General features: G+C 46.0%; 2 protein-coding genes across 2 annotated transcripts; one reads left to right on the top strand and one right to left on the bottom strand.

The window, feature by feature from the left end:
* Window positions 1-1754: 1754 nt before the first annotated feature.
* On the bottom strand, window positions 1755-6250 carry cd36 (CD36 molecule (CD36 blood group)). The gene is made up of 12 exons (XM_028955264.1): window positions 6125-6250; window positions 5887-6047; window positions 5562-5706; window positions 4202-4357; window positions 4025-4116; window positions 3594-3643; window positions 3418-3487; window positions 2499-2686; window positions 2299-2417; window positions 2144-2217; window positions 1999-2053; window positions 1755-1928 (listed from the first exon to the last, which is right to left on the bottom strand). The coding sequence occupies exons 1-12, from the start codon at window positions 6248-6250 to the stop codon at window positions 1755-1757; spliced, it is 1410 nt and encodes a 469-aa protein (XP_028811097.1).
* A 3296-nt stretch (window positions 6251-9546) lies between these two features.
* Window positions 9547-19510, top strand: gnai1 (guanine nucleotide binding protein (G protein), alpha inhibiting activity polypeptide 1). The gene is made up of 9 exons (XM_028955186.1): window positions 9547-9970; window positions 15386-15428; window positions 15499-15640; window positions 15733-15890; window positions 16679-16807; window positions 17006-17135; window positions 17213-17366; window positions 17523-17719; window positions 19311-19510. Exons 1-8 carry the CDS (start codon window positions 9853-9855, stop codon window positions 17711-17713), a joined length of 1065 nt encoding a protein of 354 aa, XP_028811019.1. The 5' UTR covers window positions 9547-9852; the 3' UTR covers window positions 17714-17719; window positions 19311-19510.
* The last annotated feature ends 662 nt before the right edge of the window (window positions 19511-20172 follow it).

The following is a 20172-nucleotide window of genomic DNA, read 5'->3' as shown; positions in this document are numbered from 1 at the left end:
AGCTGGCTTTATCAGAAACAAAATTATATATCCATTTCAATTAATTGATTTATATTATACATTTTTAGATATTTATTTTTATTTTTATTTTTTTTTTTGGATATTTATTTAAAATTTTATTAATTTAATTTTTAAATTAATTTATAAAATAACATTTACATTTACAGCATTTATCAGACGCCCTTATCCAGAGCGACTTACAATCAGTATTACAGGGACAGTCTTCCTGGAGCAATTTAGGGTTAAGTGTCTTGCTCAGGGACACAATGGTAGTAAGTGGGATTCGAACCCGGGTCTTCTGGTTCATAGGCGAGTGTGTTACCCACTAGGCTACTACCACCCAAAATAAGTTTTCTCAAAAATAATACTACTGCTAATATTTTTGTACAGTCATACGACAGCATATTAGGTGCATAGTAGATTAGAAATTCAGAGAGTAATGTCACATATTTATGTGGAAAAAACCCATGACCATTGGTATTGTTACCATTAAACAGCTCCTCCACCAAACTTGAAGGCTACAGGCTGTAAAATTTAGGTTACAGACACTCTACATTGAAAAACTAATGTAAGGGATAACAGGCACTGCAGTGTCTATAATTTACAGCTTGTGTAACTTCCATGCTGGCTTTTGCATTCTTGTTGAGGCATTTTTATTCGTGTTGACCCTCCTCCTCCTCCACTGTAGAAATTTCACTCAATTCCATAAAATGAACAGATTTAACCACATGTAACCTCTTCAAAGTTATCATCCTTATATTAACATTTATGGCATTTATCAGACGCCCTTATCCAGAACACCTTACAATCAGTAGTTACAATGTCAGTGCCCCTGAAGACCTTCAGGGTTTAAGTGTCTTGCTCAGGGACACGATGTTAAGTTGGGTTTGAGCCTGTGACTTTGTGGTCTTCTGGTTCATAACTGATTGTATTAACTACTAGGCTACTATTCTCCTTTCCTCCTCTTACCTTTTCATCCTTGAACTGTCTCTAACCAGAATTCTAATGTCCCTTGTCTAGGTTAGTACTCATACTCACTTTATCCCTCGTTTTTTGTGAGAGATTTAGAGAGCCAGAGACGCCGAACATTCAGATGACTGAAGATGTTTACTGGTGGAGTCCCAATGTTCTGAGTTTGGGGTAGCTCTGGGCTCAGACAGCTGAACTGGATTCTCTCTGTGTTCCTGTTGGCTGCTGTTTCATGCCACGGTCAGTTCCGAACTGAACATCAGACTCTGCAAGTCTCCGGTCTATCTGCTGACCCAGCTCTCCTCACAAATTCCATAGAGCAAAGAGCTCCTGTTTTCAGACCAAACAAACCTGTCCGGCCCACCACACCATGAAATAATAATCATATAAAGCCACCTGCAGCGATGAGGGCTGCTGAATAATTTAAAGCACAAAGGGCCACGTTGTTCCACTGCTGGCTGTCCACTGCTGGGTGTCGTGACCCCTGACCCCTGCAAGACAGATGCAAACAATATCCAACCATAGGAAATGTGAAACCAAACTCATGTGTCGTGAACTGTGTTTCAGATCATTTTAAATTTTTTTTATTGAAAGTTCTTTAGTTTTTTGTTGATAAAGTTAACTTTACAGGTACACTGTTTCATTTGTACATGACTGCATGACATCTGACAGCTTATTAATTACTTTAGTTACTTCAGCACAATTATTTCTGTACATTAATACATATTAATACATTATACCGTAAATTACAACAAAAATAAGTGCAAATGTACAAATTGACGTGGTTAAGCCAAGGAATTTCTGGACTTCCTCTTCACCACGCATGCCGCCACACCAAACGCCACGCAAAGCACCACGCCAATCACCATGAGGGAAATCTGCACCGCCTCCAGCATCTCCACCCGTGAGAACAGCTCTCCTTTCAGCCGGTCAGCCGTCGCGTCGTCCAGCGTGGCGGTCTGAGGAGGAACGAAAAACGAGCTGAAACCTTACCGCACGCCAGGGGGTTCATCAAGCCCACAAACTCACCTCGTTCAGCCACAGGATGGGGATGATCGTGTTGTTCTGCACCTTCTGCAAAATCCTAAGAGAAGAAGAAGAATCTCCTCAGTTCCAGAGAACAGAACAGAACAAACGAAATGTTTCACAGTTCAGACTTGTCGCCGGCACGTACTCGATCACTTTGGAGGGTCCGTACATGATGTTCACCTGCAGCCTTTTAGCAAAATTCAGCGTGAAGCCCGTGATCTAACAGGGACACAAGGACACAAGGATTGTTACAAGTTGTCCACAGAGAATGTCCTTTAGACTGAGCTGCAAGACCCTTACTGGCTCCACGTCCAGGAAGGTGGAGTGGTGGTCTTCATTTGGGTTCAGTCCCACCAAGGCCTCAACCAGCTCAGGGCTGCCATGCAGGAAGTGGGGCAAGGAGATCAATATTGGGGTGCCTGTGGAGGAATATAAAACGCATCGGCTCTTAGGTCAGTCAGAATTCCTGATATCCCCGATTTCTGATCTAGGAAACTGACCATCCCTGCAGGAACTGATGTCCAGCACCCCCGCCACGGTGCAGTTTAGGGTGAGGACCGGGTCCTTGCAGTAGCACATGTTGTCTGGGTTGACGGTGGGTGCGGCCAAGGTCATCTTGGGCAGCATGTAGCGGTAAACCTCAATCCCCTTGAGGTCAACACTGCCGGTGAACTCACCCATCACTGACCTGGAAGAAGCGGAAAGCGGTGAAGAAACCAGTGGTCCAACTGGGACAGTCTAGCCTGTGAGGGGGATATTTTCCCAGTGCTATTTGATATATAACAGGAGGGGGTTTAAATTGTCCAGAATGAGGAAGTAGGGTGTGAAGGAGCTGTCAGTCATGCCTACAGACTCCTCCTCTTTGTAGATAAAAAAAATAATAATTTAATCATAAGATGCACAACATAAAAATATAAAATATTATCCTCTGGTTGTCAGAAATAATTACAACAACAAAAAGGCCTGGGTGGGTAGATAGGGTCTCCTCTCCAACTTACTTTACTTTTTGTTTCATTATGTTTATTGCTGTACAGCCCATGAACTGATCTGAATGTTCTGTTCTGAGGCAAATATTTTAACAGTTGATAAGAATTAAATCATTTTTATTACAAGATTGACACTCGCCTATGAAGGAGAAGACCACAAAGTCACAGGTTCAAACCCCACTTACTACCACCGTGTCCCTAAACAGAACAATTAACCCTGAGTGTCTCCAGGGGGACTGTCCCTGTCCACTAGTGATTGTATGTCATTATGTAACGTTGTTAAATCAGTATGTAACTTTTTTTAATTGTTTAAATGTTACATGTTACCCCAGGTTCCGTCGTTTCACTGTGTACTGTCTAACATGTATGTAGCTGAAATGACCGTAAAGCTCGGCGCTCCGGATAAGGACGCTTTAATGTAACTAAACCCAACCTGCAAATGTCTGAAGAGAAGAAGTAGAGCGTCTTTTTCTTGTCCACAAACGGAGGGAAGGAGGAGGCATCTGTGGTAATTCAGATTGCTGTTTACTGCTCTGTGTGAATACAGGAGGGTGGTGTGTGTGTGTGTGTGTGTGTGTGTGTGTGTATGTATGAGAAAGAAACACTCACCTGAACCATTGATCATGTCGCAGTAGTTGTCGTCCCAAAATGGTAAAGACCTGTGGGAAGGAAGCGCTCTGTTAGCCGTTGCGAACCCTTGGCTACAATGACTTATCACAGTGGCTGGACTGCAGTATAAAGCATTTTAGCTGCCTGGAGATATGAAATCAAATCTTCAGTCAGGAATCTGAAGATGTGGATCAGTTCTGTAAACCTTCAATTTATTTAAAATTAAGACAAAGACCACAGCAGCTCTTTGAGTATCCTAGTTCAGGCCTCACATCATTCATCATTCTAGGCAAATCTGCTCTGAAATGTGGAGAAGGTGGATTTTTATCTTCCAGTGACCAGGCATGGTCAGAAGGCAATCTGGACGGACAGAAAACTTTAATTGTACTACACAGCGAAGGCCTCAAAGTAAAACAAAAAGCTTCTCTCACGCGTGACCCCTCCATCTGTCAATCAAGGCCACTTTGGAGATGTCGTCTTTTCCTGAGAACACGTTGTAGGGCCCATCATAGGTATCATTGTACTGCAGAATACAGAGGTGGTTAATTTAATTCATTAAATTCATTAAAACTGCTTCTTGTCGCCAGTGTTGGAATGTGTCTTCTTACAGGGTAGAACACGCCAATGACTGAACCAATCGTGGGGTCCGTGTAACCCCACAGCAACTCATGAACGGTCCTGTTCTGGAAGAGCGACACGCCGGAGTTGTTGATCATGGTGTTAAGGATGAAGTGCAGTCCCTGGGGAATGAGTGAGTACGCCGCCTACAAACATGAGAAGAGGGTCCAATCAGGTGTGATGTTGGTTTCAAACAGGTATAGATAGATAGATAGATCTAGAAATTTGAACCTCTGGACAACCTCCTCTACCGTCACTCCTCCGATGTTGATTGGTCAGTGGCCACCAAGACTGATATCAGAATCATGTACTGGTTTGCAGTCATGAAGAGGAGGGGGCTGAGCATGCATCAATGCAGCGCACCAGTGCTGAGGGTTATGGGTTTAGAGGAGTGTTTACCTGTGCGCAGAGCCTGTGGTCCGGTTTTAGGAAGTTCAAAATCCATTTGTACAGGTGGGTGTCCATTACTAGGTTCTTTTACAGCCAGCTTCATTGGAGGAGCGACTGTTGAGTCGCTCCAGGTGTGACAGGCCAGTGAGGTGGCATCTTCAGATGATCTGTTACTGCTGTAGGCAAACTGGTGTTGGTCTTTTTGATGTGTGCTAGGCTCAGACACTCAGACAAGTACAATAGCTGTCTGTCAGGTGCCAGGCATGTGGACCATACAGCTGCAGCAACACCAGCGATAACATTTATTAAGAGATAAACTCTATGGGCCATAAGGTTTTATTGTTGCAGCGATGGTGAGCAGGCTGAGGACTATTTTTTGGAAGCTGCACCAAATATCAACTAAGGACACAAAAAATAAATAATCAGTGGTCCCACAGCTTGAGTTCAGCAGAAATGGCGACTTGCTGCATTGGACCAGTTGAGCCGACTTGAGCTGAGGTGCTGGTCAAAGGTCATAAAAGCTGTCAACCTTCGGTCAGGTATGCTGCTTATTTCTTGATTGTTAAGGTACAACCATTGCAAGGGTAAACAGGAAATGAGGACCGCCAATGTCACTGTTTGGAGAGCATCCATCAGACATAAGCTCCATCCACCCTGGTCCCAAAGGTTCAGGAAGAACCTTTCAGATATGCGAGAAGCAGCAAAAATGAGCTGGTTGATTTGAGTTTTTTACTGAGGTGGTGGGATAACCTATTCATGCTGCATACACACAGTCATGGGTTCTGGGAGTTGAGGAGCACAAACACAATGAACCGGGCAGCCGATGTCACATTTTTTTCTTTTTTTGTCATTTTGGAGAAACTCCACCATATAATAATCCAGATAGGCCATCATAATGAGCTTTGTGATTTACTGCCAGGGGTGAAAGATTAAGGTTTAATTATACAACAGGCATCTTACAGCCACGGCGATGTTGATGATGACCATCACGTCTTGTTCCGACCCCACCGACAATCCCGGCTCAAAGATGGCCCCCGATGGCAGACTGAAAGACACGGTGTTGTTGCTGTTGGCCGTGATGTTCTCCTTCATCAGGTAGCGGGTTCTGCAAAAGAAGCAACATGACGATCATCTACTAACTCCACCTCCAGGCTGCGTCTTTTCGGTTTCTTCAGATTAGATAAAGGAGGTAAGAGATAACCCTTTTTAGCTGCCATAAAATGATAAGTTTGACTGTTCTCCATCTAAGACACATGCATTTGACAGATTTGAATATATTTTCTACCTGTATGTGTATGGCCCCTTCTCCTGCACAATAGGCTTGGCTCCCTCCTGAACCACCTCCCAGGGGTTCTGTACATTGTAAATCCAGAACTGCCTGTAAACTGGCGTCTCCACTGATGTCCAGGTCTCGTAGGCAGTGGTCCCCTGTTCTAGGACCGTTTCCTAGGGTTTCATTTCAACAACGAGCACATTAGAACCCTCAGTTCCGTGCATGTTCTGCTTCTCGCAGCCGGACGTACCTTCTTCACTGTGCTCTCGATGATCATATTGCCCACGGGGATGAGGATGGCCCCCAGCAGGGCCGCCACGCCTGCCAGCACAGCCCCGACGATCAGGCCAGTCTTGGTGTCACAGCGGCAGCCCATGGCCAGTCCTAGACCAAGCGCAGCCCAAACAGACTGAGGGGCCGGAGCAGGTGGCGGCGGCACTAAACGCAGGTATCGCCTGATGGCTGTTATGTAAACCGGTCAAACTCCACACAAAGGATATTACATTAGTGGCCCTGAGATAAAGAGCTGCCGAGGAGTATGGCATAGGCCGTGCATGGTGCGTTTGGCATTGAAGGCACCGTGTCTATCGCTGGAAACCATCTTTGGCGTCGTGATTTGCGCCTTTGCTCTGTGGTTATCGTGGTGGTTGTGATGCCAGGTGTGGAAGCAGACACGTGTGTCCGAGCCCCCATGGCAGATTTGTGTTTCTGTTCGCACCTAGACCAACTGGTCACTTGTGTGCCTGCAACTATTAGAACAAACAAGCTCTGATGAGCTGAGGTGGAGCTGCTGGTAGGTCTGAAGCTGCAGAGATGCAGAAAAAGTCAATTAGATCCCAAGCAGAGGGCAGGAGAGCCAGGAAACCTGAAGGACAGCTGTCCAGAGTCCAACAATGACACCTCCCCCTGGCAAAATTAACACCATGCAGTCCCTCCATTAATGCACACATGTGTATATATACACTATCAGCCAAAAGTTTCAGCACGCCTACTTATTTACGGGTCTTTATGTTTCTTTGTTATTGATGAAAGCTATTAAATAGTAGCAGTAAATGCAAAACGCTTCATGTTGAAAGCACTTGAAAGCTTTTTCACACTACGGGCTTCTCTCAATCTCCTTAACTGTGGGGACATTTTTCCAGCAGTCCTGAATACGTTCCAATGTTGAACACTTGTTGCCTGCTTTTTCCTTCACTCACGTTAATGATCATCTCATAAAGGTGCTTATGACGATGACAATAGTGTGTAAAGCAATCGTGAAGATAAAGGGCGGCAACGCTGAAGAATATGATTCAAGAATTACATAAAAATTGTGCAATGTTAATTCAACTATTTCAAAAGAATAGGATATTAATACACTGAATATACTTTAAATGCATTCAATTTCTGTCACTGTAGATACTTAAAGCTGTGTCAAAAAAAGCCTGATAAAAGTATATGTTTATAGTAATGTTTTCATTCTGGCAGAAATGTGCAAACTGCGGTGGAATAAATAGAATAAGAAACTAAACTAGGATAAATAAGGCAATTAAATCACAAAGAGGTAAATAAAGCGACCAATGAAATGCCCCTGACAGGGACATCTGGTGTCCTCTGGTGTTCAGCGAGCAGAACTGACCAGTCTTGCTTTCAGCATGGTGACAGTTGAACTTCAGTTTCTGCACATTTAAATCATATTTCATGGTCAACTACTGTTCAGAAAGCAACATGGGCAGTGGTGGCCTAGCGGTTAAGGAAGCAGCCCCATAATCAGAAGGGTGCCGGTTTGAATCCCGATCCGCCAATGTGCCACTGAGGTACCACTGAGCAAAGCACCGTCCCCACACACTGCTCCCCGGGCGCCTGTCATGGCTGCCCACTGCTCACCAAGGGTGATGGGTTAAATGCAGAGGACAAATTTCACTGTGTACACTGCTGTGCTGCTGTGTATCACAATGACAATCACTTCACTTTCACTTCACTTGACCACAACCCTTCACTGGAACAGCAATGCTGAAAAAAAAGCATACATTTATTTATAAAAACTGAGACAGGCCCAGGTACTTTGTTAGAGATTTAGATTATCCATTCTTTTGTGTGCAGTAGGAATCTGGAACGTTCTCTAGTCTGCCTGGTTTATGGTGACACATAACCAGAGAGTTCAAACACTAGATGGCGGCACTTTGCTGTTTTGTCCATCTCATTGGCTCCACCTTTGATGGCCAACACACACACATTAAGACACAGTTAGCTGGAGAACCCATCACTTTGGTGCTCATCATGACGCTTTCCTTGTGTTCTCCGTCTGATAAGGTTTTGACGACCAACCGAAGGTCCTGCGGTTCTGCGCACCTGTCTGGCTGCGGCAGGCGGGCAGGGAAATCTCCCCCGGACACAGGAGGATGATGTCAGGAGGAACAGGTTTTGCATGTACTTCCCAGGCCTCGTAAGGTGCCGATTTGCCATTAAAATGTTTATGTAAAGGGCCGAGTCCGCAGAGGAACGTTCTGCTGAGAGCCACAGAGTGTCCCCGAGCACCCGGCCACTCCACAGCAGGAAGAGTCTTCATTTCCATGTCCATACACTCCAGCTCTGTTTCTCAGGAATGCTCACGGGCAGTTCTCCCGGTTAGGGTATTTGGCATATCGCACAGTCACAGTTCAGGATCACACGTGTTGAGTATTATACCCTGTGGATGCAGGTAATTTAGAGTATTGACAAGTTAATTTACTTAACTGACCAACCATGCTGGCGGTAGTTAAATAAAGGAATCGGGTAGACATAGGTGAGGCCATTTTAACATGTTGACATGTTGAAGTTTTACACCCACATTTGTCCATGCGTGGACCTGCTGTACAAAAAAATAAGAAATAGAGTATTATGGGGATGAAATGCAGAAATGTGAGTAATTTTACTGTACGGGTGTGTAACAGTAAACCTGTTGTGTTGTTTATCACGTTGGTTGGTGAGCAGTCTGTTCTACATTTTCATATGTAAAGAACACTATCAGTGACCATAATCTAACCACGTTGCTTCAAAAACGTGTTTTGTTGCTGATAAGATCAAGAGCACAGAAAAAATAAGATCCTCAAACAAAACCTAAAACTGCTCCCCTCTAGGAAATACTTTGATGAAATAGTATATGTATATTTAAATCTTATGTCTATTTAATTTTAAAAAATGGATTATTAAATTAATGGTATTTACCAAACCAGGGACCACAATGATTACAATCTTAAAGCACTTTGCTCTGGATAAGAGCGTCTGCCAAATGCTGTAAATGTTAATGAAAACACGTTGTGAAGATGTCTGGTTCAAATGTTTTGGCAGCCTATGAAACTTTGTTGGGCTTACAGTGTAGGTCGGCTGGAAAAATTAATAATTAGTTTCTCAGACCAGCTTATCAATATATATATATATTTTTTTTTTGTTTGTTTGTTTCTTCAATTTTTAATTGAATGCGTGGGTAATAAAGTGGAGTGGAGGGTCACGACCTCTGACCTCCCAACATCTCCAAGTGTTGGGTTCTTCTTGTTCTGGTTTTGCTGGGATGGGTTCTGTTAAGGAGGTTGATGAGTCCAGTCACGTGACTGGTCACCAGCGTCGTGCCTGCTGCACCTTCTCTCTCTCTCTCTCTCTCTCTCCCCCTAACTCTCTCTCTCTCTCTCCCTCCCTCACCCCTCTCTCTCTCGTGCACGAGCCGCCATGCAGGCGAACAGGAAGCAGGCGCCAGTCGCAGCGCGAGCGCGCACGCGGACGCGTTGGAACCCGGATCCCCGTTTTTGAGACCCGAATCCTCGCGGGTTCGGCTCCATTCGCTTCCCGCTCCTCCGACCATCGGTATTGGTTTTTGTTGTTTTTTTTGGTTTTTTTTAGCGGGTTTTTTTTCCACCCGGGACCGCGCTCCCCTTTAACCCGTGCGGTGCATGCTGGTGCGGGTCGCGCCGGACCTCCTCTCTGTGCGGCGGGCGAGCGGCGCTCCGGCTCGGGCTCTGCAGGATGGGCTGTACGCTGAGCACCGAGGACAAGGCGGCGGTGGAGCGCAGCAAGATGATCGACCGGAACCTGCGCGACGACGGGGAGAAGGCGGCGCGGGAGGTGAAGCTGCTGCTGCTGGGTAAGGAGGGGCGGCGGGACCCGACGGTTCCGGATGCTTGCGTTAGGGCGGGTTCGTGGTGGTTTGCGACGTGGGTCTGGATTAAAACAGCAACACCGGTCCAGATGCGGAACCGCCACCCCGTCCGGAATGTCCTGATGTTTTATAAGTTTCAGATAACGAACCATAAAGCGTTTTTTTTTTTTTACAACTTCTATTAACAGCACCAGTTAGTTACACACACACACACACACACATATATATATATCATGTTTGTGTGTGTTTACATCTTCTCACACGGCTGATGTTTGGTCGGGTCACCACCCAACATCAGATGGCCACCGTGATCTGCGCATGCGCGCGCCAGCCTTTAAATGGGCGGAAGTGCGATTTTTTTTTGTTTTGTTACTCCCTCTGTGTGTGTGTGTGTGTGTGTGTGTGTGTGTGTGTGTTTTTGAGAGTAATCTTCAGATTTCACAATGACACTCGTAGCTCCGTTATATCCGTTCTCATTATACGTAAAAATGACTGTTCTGTTCCGTTCCAGGAAATCCAGACTGGGAAGATGGGAATCTCTTGTGGGCGTGTTGTCTGTGCAACGTGCATTCATGACGCTGAAATGTCACCACGGCCGTTAATTTATTTAGTTTTACTTTTGCCCAGAGGCAGAAGTGCTGCAATGTGTGGCTCTGGAACTTCCAGGCGTTCCAGGAGCACTCTCCCTTTTCACGGTGCATGTTTGTGTGTCTCCGTGCTGCTTTGTGGGTATGAAGCTCACTGACATCTTCTGACCAAGAAGTAACCGCTCTGTAGGTGGATCGGGTGTGGTCAATTTTTGCCTCTCCGCTGGTGTTCATTTGATCGGCAGTGGCCTGTTGGAATGGAATTTAACTGATTAACTGAGAAAGAAACATCATTACGGCCTCTTCTAACGTCTTAATTAACTCTCCTTGCTGAGTTAAGAACCAGAGTCGGTTCTGCGTGGTCCTGAGTGGTCCGCGTGTTACCTTGACTCCCACAAAACTCATGTGACTCATGTCCATGTCCTGACCGAACGATGTTTGTCTCGACTGCTTCCTCTGGTCTCCAAGTAACAGCTACCTGCGTTCAGGTTACACTGCGAGCTGCACAGCGGCGTAAACTGAGCCCAACATGGCAACGCTGCTCAGGTCATTAAAAATGAAGCGGCACGGAGGAACCGAGAGGAACCCTGGATCTCCACGACAGTCTTGTTGGGCTGGAGAGGTTTTCAAGGGTTGTTTTAGATCGTAGGGGTTCTAGAAGGTTGGTGGGTTTTGGGGACTGGGGTCTTGTTTGGCAGGAGAGGTTTTGAAGGTATGTTTTAGATTTTAGAAGGATGGTGGTTTTCTGGTGCGGTGGAGTTAGCAGGTAGTTTGTTTTTTCTGTAAATACATCCTGGAGGACTGGGCCAGGCTACCATTTTTCTACATGCTATGGTTTGAAATTGATGCTGGTTGTGTGTATTGGCTTTGGGTGTGGTCAGATTCTAATGGACTGGGTGGCCGGATGGTGGCCCGTGGTCTCTGGACGTTTCTGGGTTTATTGCGCGTGGCCGTTTGCATAAGAAGCCATTTGAGTTTTAATGGGGAATCTTGTCAGAATTTGCACACGCTGACACCACAGGATTTGTAAGCGGGTATTAGCACGTCGTTCAGCAGCCGTTCAGAACTCCCCCCGGGGCACGGCCTGCCGGCTACAGAGACCCCCCCCCCCCTGGAGGAACGTGGAGATGATCTCAGGGCTGAGACTGCGTGTCCCGACACCTCAGTGTTAGGGACACGCCAGGCGCCATGGGGGCAGGGAGAAGCGCCCACCGGTGCCAACTGTCACACAGCACTCGCGCCCTGCCATGCCAGCCAGCCAGTCACGTTTAAATAAACACACAGCCTATGTGCACAGAAATTCAGGTTCAGCAACAGTCTTATCAGTGATCACTCCCGGCAGGATATGGTGATTGAGCAGTTATGCGTTATGTGTGTGTCTTGTTTAGGCACATGCCAGTATACAAATCACAGATTGGGCAGAAATATCTTATGTGCAAGAAATAAAGAAAATGTTCGGCCGAAGACAGTGCTGTTTTATTCTCAGTGGAACAAGTTACATTTACAGCATTTATCAGACGCCCTTATCCAGAGCGACTTACAATCAGTAGTTCCAGGGACAGTCCCCCCCTGGAGACACTCAGGGTTAAGTGTCTTGCTCAGGGACACAATGGAGGTAAGTGGGATTTGAACCTGGGTCTCCTGGTCCATAGGCGAGTGTGTTACCCACTAGGCTACTACCACCCCACCAAAAACCAGCATTCTTAAAAAAATAATAATAATAATAATAATTTTAAAGATAAAATTTGTCTGAATATAAAAATATGTAGATAAATATGTCTGAGGTATCATACTGCAGTTGATTATCTTCAGATTGTCCAAAGATGTAAACTGAAATTTGTAGAAGACCTGGGTTCCCCAATTGCTATAAGCTGGCCGGTTTTAACATGTTTGGTTCAAGTGGTAATTGATTTGTGCAAAAGCTTGCCGTAAAAATCTCAGGTCGGGCCTAATTGTACGGATCAGTACAATTAACGAAGGCTTACGGTGCCACAATAATGACTGTTGAACTTTTTTTTCCGTTTAATTTCTGGACAGGATATAGCTTATTTATGATATTGCATTTATTTTATTTTATTTCTTTGTTCTGCTGTTTTACTTTTAGCACCACACACGTGATTAGAGAGACTGAAAGAAGTGTGAAATAGTCATTTGAAACTAATTCCCTTCCTCTTCGTGGGACTTTTTATTGTCTCACCGGAGTTTCGGGAAGGTTCCTATGGGGAAGTAAAAGTGTGTCTTAAATAAATTACCTGGAGGTGTCGTGGGGTTTTGCGGTTTGGTTAACGAGGTTCGCAACACTGCCGTTGGATATCAGAGCGGTGTTGTGTGTGCTAATTAATTACGTTCGCCCCCTTGATGGCGCATAATTAAATTCGCGTGTCCTCTGGTGAAATGGGATCTGATGACAGGTGGCGGCTCGCCGCTGTGCTGCGCCGCCTCAGGGTCTCAACCTGTCAGGCAGGTGACCCGCTCCCCGAAACGTTGCGTAACCTCCAGAGGTTCGGATGGTCGAGTTTTGTGTGACGTCGTACAGTTTTTTTCGCCCCTCTGTCCACGACCCCGCATGCAAAATAGACGTGACGGTAAAATTTGATTTCAGCCAGGGTATCAGATCACAAAATGTATACATTGTAAAGAAATATTATAATATGGTTTGTTCTTGTTCATGGGGTTTTGTTTGGTGGATTCTGTGTGGTCCTTGTATTAAATGTGTATACATAAATTACATTGTAATATCCCAGAGATTGAGATCCTTCCTGGTGAAGGTTCTTGTTTGGGTGGATTCTGTGTGGTCCTTGTATTTTGAGATCTTTCCTGGGGAAAGTTCTTAATGGGTTCTTGTATTATATGTGTATACATAAATTACGTGTGTATAATATTCCATAGATTTTGAGACCCTTCCTGGGGAAGGTTCTTTATGGGTTCTTGTTTGGGTGGATTCTGCCTGGTCCTTGTATTTTGAGATCCTTCCTGGGGAAAGTTCTTAATGGGTTCTTGTTTCAAAGATTCTGTGAGGTTCTTGTATTATATGTGTATACATAAATTACGTGTGTATAATATTCCATAGATTTTGAGACCCTTCCTGGGGAAGGTTCTTTATGGGTTCTTGTTTGGGTGGATTCTGCCTGGTCCTTGTATTTTGAGATCCTTCCAGGGCAAGGTTCTTTATGGGTTCTTGTATTATATGTGTATACATAAATTACGTGTGTATTTTGAGATCTTTCCTGGGAAAGGTTCTTTATGGGTTCTTGTTTGGGTGGATTCTGCCTGGTCCTTGTATTTTGAGATCCTTCCAGGGCAAGGTTCTTTATGGGTTCTTGTATTATATGTGTATACATAAATTACGTGTGTATTTTGAGATCTTTCCTGGGAAAGGTTCTTTATGGGTTCTTGTTTGGGTGGATTCTGCCTGGTCCTTGTATTTTGAGATCCTTCCAGGGCAAGGTTCTCTATGGGTTCTTATTTGGGTGGATTCTGTGTGTTTTGTGCTGGTGCGAACATTTGAGAGGCTGGATCTCACCCATGTGAGAAGATTATTCCTTGTCATGATGGTCATTAACAACGACTTACTTAATGATTTAATCAACCCTCCTCTTCGTCTGTGTGGTTTAAATCATGATCTACTAATTTGTGACCACAAACACTGAGGCATGCAGCCATCATGGGGTTATGTTGTGGTGCGTCGCCGTGTAATGATCTGCGCGGCCAGGGAACACGACTCCCTACGCGAACGTCTTTGCTAACGGGCCCGGTTGCCATGGCATCGTGACGTGTGACGAGCCAGCAGACAGCCCGAGCTCAGCTCAAGACGCTCTCTCCGCTGCTGTGACCGCCTGTCTGTCAGCGTTCCTCTCCCATGTGATTGGTTGTTTTCGGGGTTTGTGTGGATGCTGGGCGGGGTTTACTCCATCTGCAGAATGTTACACCCCTTCCCTAGATTTTTATTTTTTTTTCCAAGGATTGCATATCAGTTTATCACGATTGTTCTTTTTTTTTTAACCAACTTTTGAGGCCCATATGAAAATTTTAAATTATAAGACACATATGCTGTGTTGGCCTGGTTTGAAAGTGTAAAAAAAATAAATAAATAAATTTCCAGACACGTTTCATTTTTTGTATTAAGTGTCAGTATCGGATCAGTATCCGATACAAACCTGAAATCTGTGGTATCGCACATCAACAGCTTGCGGGCGGACGTGCGGCCGTGGCGCGAAACGCTACCACCATGGAGGACCAGCATAAAGATGTTGGCCATCCAAGATTAAGACCACGCGGCGGTTCATGTTTGCTGACCGACCCGAACCCGATCAAAATGATAGAAGTTGAGTGTTGGCTAAATTTACAGCTCTAGCCTGAAAGTGATTGGCACAGTGGCACAGTGAAATGTGTCTTCTGCATCTGACAATCACCCTTGGTGAGCAGTGTGTGGGGACGGTGCCTTGCTCAGTGGCACCTTGGCGGTTCAGGGTTTGAACCGACAACCTTACCGAATACAGGTCCGTTTTTTACCGGCAGGTAAACTACAGAGTTTTGATTATCCTATTGAGTCTGTTATTGGGATTTTATACGTTTAATATAATTTTTGGTATCCTCAGTGCAGATCCAATCCTGTGCTCCCCCTGTGATCTCTGGCGCCCCCTCAGGCGGGGCGCGAAACCCAGGTTGTTGGTGTCACCATATCGCCTCATATTCAGTCCGGTGCCATAATTCCAACTGGTATTGCTGCTGGTGGGATATAATTGTAAACGATTGGGTTTAATTTCAGTTTTGGGTTCAGATTGGGTTTAATTTTTCTACGTTTCTGTCGCAGGTGCTGGCGAGTCGGGTAAGAGCACCATCGTCAAACAGATGAAGTGAGTATCTGTTGTTTTCCCGTCTGGCCCAGGAGGAAGTCGTGTCGACTCACCCCTGCCTCTCTTCCAGAATCATCCACGAGGCGGGCTACTCGGAGGAGGAGTGTAAACAGTACAAGGCGGTCGTCTACAGCAACACCATCCAGAGCATCATCGCCATTATCAGGGCTATGGGCCGCCTGAAGATCGACTTTGGCGACCCGGCGCGAGCGGTGAGTCAGCGGGGCTTCCTCAGATCCTGGCTGGGCTGCTTGATTCGGTTTAAGTGCGGCAAGTGAACTTGCGCTCCTGTCTTCCTCTCCAGGACGATGCCCGCCAGCTGTTTGTATTGGCTGGCTCCGCGGAGGAGGGGTTCATGACGGCCGAGCTCGCCGGGGTCATCAAGCGCCTGTGGAAAGATGGCGGCGTGCAGGCGTGTTTCAGTCGCTCCCGGGAGTACCAGCTCAACGACTCGGCCGCATAGTAAGTATCTGTTCGGTGACCTGCTCTTTATATGACTGCTCTGATTGGTCGGTCGCCCCAGCTACCGCTGAAGATGTTACTTTACGGGGCAGGCGTGGCCTAGCGGGTAAGGACGTTTCGAAATCGAATGTGCCAAGGTGCCAAGCTTCCGTCCCCACACACTGCTCCCCAGATTCCTTTCATGGCTGCCCACTGATCAGTAAGGGTGATGAGGGGTTAAATACATATTTCTGTAATGCAGTGTATCACGATTATAAAACTTTCACCTTATTCACAGTGTTTTACGCTTTATTCCTGTTAACACAACATCGGAAGAATTCCGTGGCCAGAGTGTCCGTGTGTGTGTGTGTGTTTTCATTGGTCCTCTGTGTGTGGAACGTGGAGCTACGGAGCGATGAAGGTGATTCCGGCAGCTCTCACCCTCATCGGTCAGGCGCTGCTCGATGCGCCCAGACAGGACTAGTCGATACTTGCTCTGCAGCTCACGCGTCCTCAACCTTTTTCTAACAATTTTATGGTGTGTCGCTACTTCCTGAGGACATCCTGAACATCCGGGAAGTGACGGATGCTCCTAAGTAACAGGTTCAGGTCCCACTTTACTACCATTGTGTCCCTGAGCAAGACACTTAACTCTGATTGTCCTCTGATTGAGCTGCAGCGGCCGAGGACGTTTACGTCAAGTTTCCATAAAGCCGCTAATCCCCACGCAGCACAGGGGTCACATGCCCGACCCCCTGCGTTTCTGTTTGAGGTCGGAGGAACTCAGCCAATTCCTCTCCTTCCCCCAGCTACCTGAACGACCTGGACCGAATCTCTCAGGCCACCTACATTCCCACCCAGCAGGACGTGCTGCGGACCCGAGTGAAGACCACCGGCATCGTGGAAACTCACTTCACCTTCAAGGACCTGCATTTCAAGTGAGTTTCCTGTTCCGGCAGTCGCGCTGAAAGCTGATTGGTCAGCGCAAGTTGCCGGTTGAGTGTGCAGAGCACAGTGAGTCATGGCTCTGTCCTTCAGATGATGCAAACAGGAAGAGGAACCTGACACAAGGGCACAGTGTGTTCATTAAAAGTTTTACATTTGCATATAACAGTGTATGTGTGTGTCCGTTCCAGAATGTTTGATGTGGGAGGTCAGAGGTCAGAGAGGAAGAAGTGGATCCACTGTTTCGAAGGGGTCACAGCCATCATCTTCTGCGTGGCATTGAGTGATTATGACCTGGTCCTGGCTGAAGATGAGGAGATGGTGAGCCTTCCTCTTTAATTTATTTCCCCATATCGGCGTCTCCCCTGACCCTGGTCAACCCTGGTGTTCCACTGCAGAACCGAATGCATGAGAGCATGAAGCTCTTCGACAGCATCTGCAACAACAAGTGGTTCACAGACACGTCCATCATCCTCTTCCTCAACAAGAAGGACCTGTTCGAGGAGAAGATCAAGAAGAGCCCTCTGACCATCTGCTACCCGGAGTACGCAGGTAGGCCCTTCCTCCATCTGCAGGAAGTGATGTCACGTCTCGGAGGAAGTTCCCTGACAATGGTCTCACTTTGCACACAATGGACCTGGGGGGTCATATAGAGGCAGTTGGACGTAATGTGTACATGGTTTCCATGGCGCCACTTCCTGTGTCCAGGCTCGAACACGTACGAGGAGGCGGCCGCCTACATCCAGTGTCAGTTCGAGGACCTGAACAAGAGGAAGGACACGAAGGAGATCTACACACACTTCACCTGCGCCACCGACACCAAGAACGTGCAGTTTGTCTTCGACGCAGTAACCGACGTCATAATCAAGAACAACCTGAAGGACTGCGGCCTGTTCTAGAAGCTGGTAAAGTCCTCTGGCAGATTTCGCATTTTTGTGGCCGTACATCCTATGAACAATAATTGATGATATAACTCTTATGGCTCTTCAGAAAATCTGATTCGATAACATAATAAAATAAAGTAAAATAAAGTGAAGTGATTGTGTGCTGTGCATCACATGTGACAGTGCACACAGTGAAATTTGTCCTCTGCATTTAACCCATCACCCTGAGTGAGCAGTGGGCAGCCATGATAGGCGCCCGGGGAGCAGTGTGTGGGGACGGTGCTTTGCTCAGTGGCGGATCGGGATTCGAACCGGCAACCTTCTGATTATGGGGCCGCTTCCTTAACCACTAGGCCACCACTGCCCCAACAAATGCACAAGCCAGCCAGGAGTCGAACCTAGAATCTTCTGATCCGTAGTCAGACGCGTTATCTATTGCGCCACTGGCCGTATATGCCGTATTCCATTGTGAGCACAGTCCCACCTCATGTTGCCAGACTAAATTGTGGCTCCATTGTGTACCTTGCGGCAGAGAGTTAAACTTTTCACGTGCCAATTCCTCAAGTCACAAGTGTCAAAAACTATTGCTAGATTATAGGTGTTTTAGAAAATATATCGACACAGCAATATATCACAATATTTTGCGTGGTGATATTGTATCGATACCGGGGCAGTGGTGGCCTAGCGGTTAAGGAAGCGGACCCGTAATCAGAATCCCGATCCGCCAAGGTGCCACTGAGCAAAGCACCGTCCCCACACACTGCTCCCCGGGTGCCTGTCATGGCTGCCCACTGCTCACTAAGGATGATGGGTTAAATGCAGAGGACAAATTTCACCGTGTGCACCGTGTGCTGTGCTGCTGTGTATCACATGTGACAATCACTCCCCTTTTTTTTTTTTTTTTTTTTTTTTTTTTTTTAAATATCTATAAATTTGCTAATTTAGTCCACCGGGTGGTGCTTTCGAGCGTTTTCTTTAGTGAGGTCAGCAGAGATGAGAATCGGCATGCAGCTACAACCTCCACTCCTGTAGATGCCGCTGTACAGATGTGTGCTTTGTATTACTGTTTGGAATTTCAATCTGAATGAAATCGCAAACATGACCGACTGATCACAGCATCTTGTATTTCAGCTTTTCTTTACATTTTTTGGTGAAATGTATAATATTGCAGAATGTACAGTTATACAATATATCGTGATGCGCGTCATGTCATGAGATCCTTGCCAATACACACCCCTAGTAGATCAGTAGTAGTGTCCGAGCGGGTAACGCACTCAGACTGTTACTGTAACTGCTGATTGTAAGGCACTCTGGATAAATGGCGTAAAAGTAAATTACATTTACATTTTACTGCATTTACCAGACGCCCTTATCCAGAGCGACTTACAGTCAGTAGTTACAGGGACAGTCCCCCCCTGGAGCAATTTAGGGTTAAGTGTCTTGCTCAGGGACAAGATGGTAGTAAGTGGGATTTGAACCTGGGTCTTCTGGTTCATAGGCGAGTGTGTTACCGACTAGGCTACTACCACCCATATAGAATTTTATTGCTAATGAAAGCAGCTGTAAATGAATCGGAGAGTTCTAACATGAGTCGTCTTCTGTCTGTCATCAGGTGGAGTTGATGTGACTGGGGTCTTGCTGGCGGAGACGTTATGGACCAGAGCTGTACCATAGGCCACTTTTATCAGCTTTATTTATGTTTTTTTTTTTTTTTTTTTTTGGGACATTTTAAAAGTAGCGTAAAGAACGTGTAGGAAGTTTGTACAACTGTTAGTCACTGCTGTTTTTCCACCACTATTTTATATTTTTAAGTATTTTTTCAGTTGATTTTTTTTTTTTTTTTTTTTGCAATTTTTTTTTTTTTTTTGCAATTTTTTTCGTTCTTTGTCTCCCCCCCACCACCACCACCTTCCTGGTTATCAGGGGGAAAGAAGGGATTTCACTTTGTTGGTCCTCATGACCTTCTGTGCTTCTCAGTTGCTTGTTCCTCAGTTGCTTGTTTAATTTTCTTTTTCATTTTTTTCTTTGTTCCTGCTGAGTATCCACAGTGTAAAACGTGTAAAAACTCATCTTGTCCCCACTGTGAGCACAAACTGTGTGTGTGCGTGCGTGTGTGTGCATGCAGATGGGCTTTATTGGTGAAACTCATCGGCCCAAAGATATTTGTGTTTCCATAGAAACCACAACAGAGAACGCGATCCCCAACCAATCAGAGGCCAGCCGCTTCTCTGCGTTTCCTCCGAGTGTTTAGAATGCAGCACGTCTCGCTCAGTTCTGCGCTTGTAGGGCCGATCAGGAAAGGAATCCAAAGCCTTACATCCCCGTTGACGACAGCAGAACCACACAGAGAACCAGATGATCATAGAACCCGGAAGATGATTAACTGCCACCGCTGTGTGTGTGTTGTGTATGAGGAAAAAGTGTGTATGCGTGTTCTCCAAGGAGGGGGAACATTTGTAAAACTCATTTCCCTT

This window comes from Denticeps clupeoides, chromosome 15, assembly GCF_900700375.1.
Source record: "Denticeps clupeoides chromosome 15, fDenClu1.1, whole genome shotgun sequence".
In the NCBI taxonomy this organism is placed as follows: Eukaryota; Metazoa; Chordata; class Actinopteri; order Clupeiformes; family Denticipitidae; genus Denticeps; species Denticeps clupeoides.
The sequence above is the reverse complement of the archived record's forward strand: the minus strand, read 5'-3'. Positions and strand labels throughout refer to the sequence as shown.

What these genes read in the sequence shown, in the direction of transcription:
- cd36 (XM_028955264.1), bottom strand. Translation starts at nt 6,250, where the DNA reads ATGGGCTGCCGCTGTGACACCAAGACTGGCCTGATCGTCGGGGCTGTG. An exon ending in AAGGGGCCATACACATACAG is followed by an intron (nt 5,707 to 5,886) that starts GTAGAAAATATA and finishes CTTCTTTTGCAG; the next exon opens with AACCCGCTACCTGATGAAGG. An exon ending in TCATCAACATCGCCGTGGCT is followed by an intron (nt 4,358 to 5,561) that starts GTAAGATGCCTG and finishes TCATGTTTGTAG; the next exon opens with GCGGCGTACTCACTCATTCC.
- gnai1 (XM_028955186.1), top strand. Translation starts at nt 9,853, where the DNA reads ATGGGCTGTACGCTGAGCACCGAGGACAAGGCGGCGGTGGAGCGCAGC. An exon ending in ACCATCGTCAAACAGATGAA is followed by an intron (nt 15,429 to 15,498) that starts GTGAGTATCTGT and finishes CCTCTCTTCCAG; the next exon opens with AATCATCCACGAGGCGGGCT. An exon ending in CTGCTACCCGGAGTACGCAG is followed by an intron (nt 17,367 to 17,522) that starts GTAGGCCCTTCC and finishes TCCTGTGTCCAG; the next exon opens with GCTCGAACACGTACGAGGAG.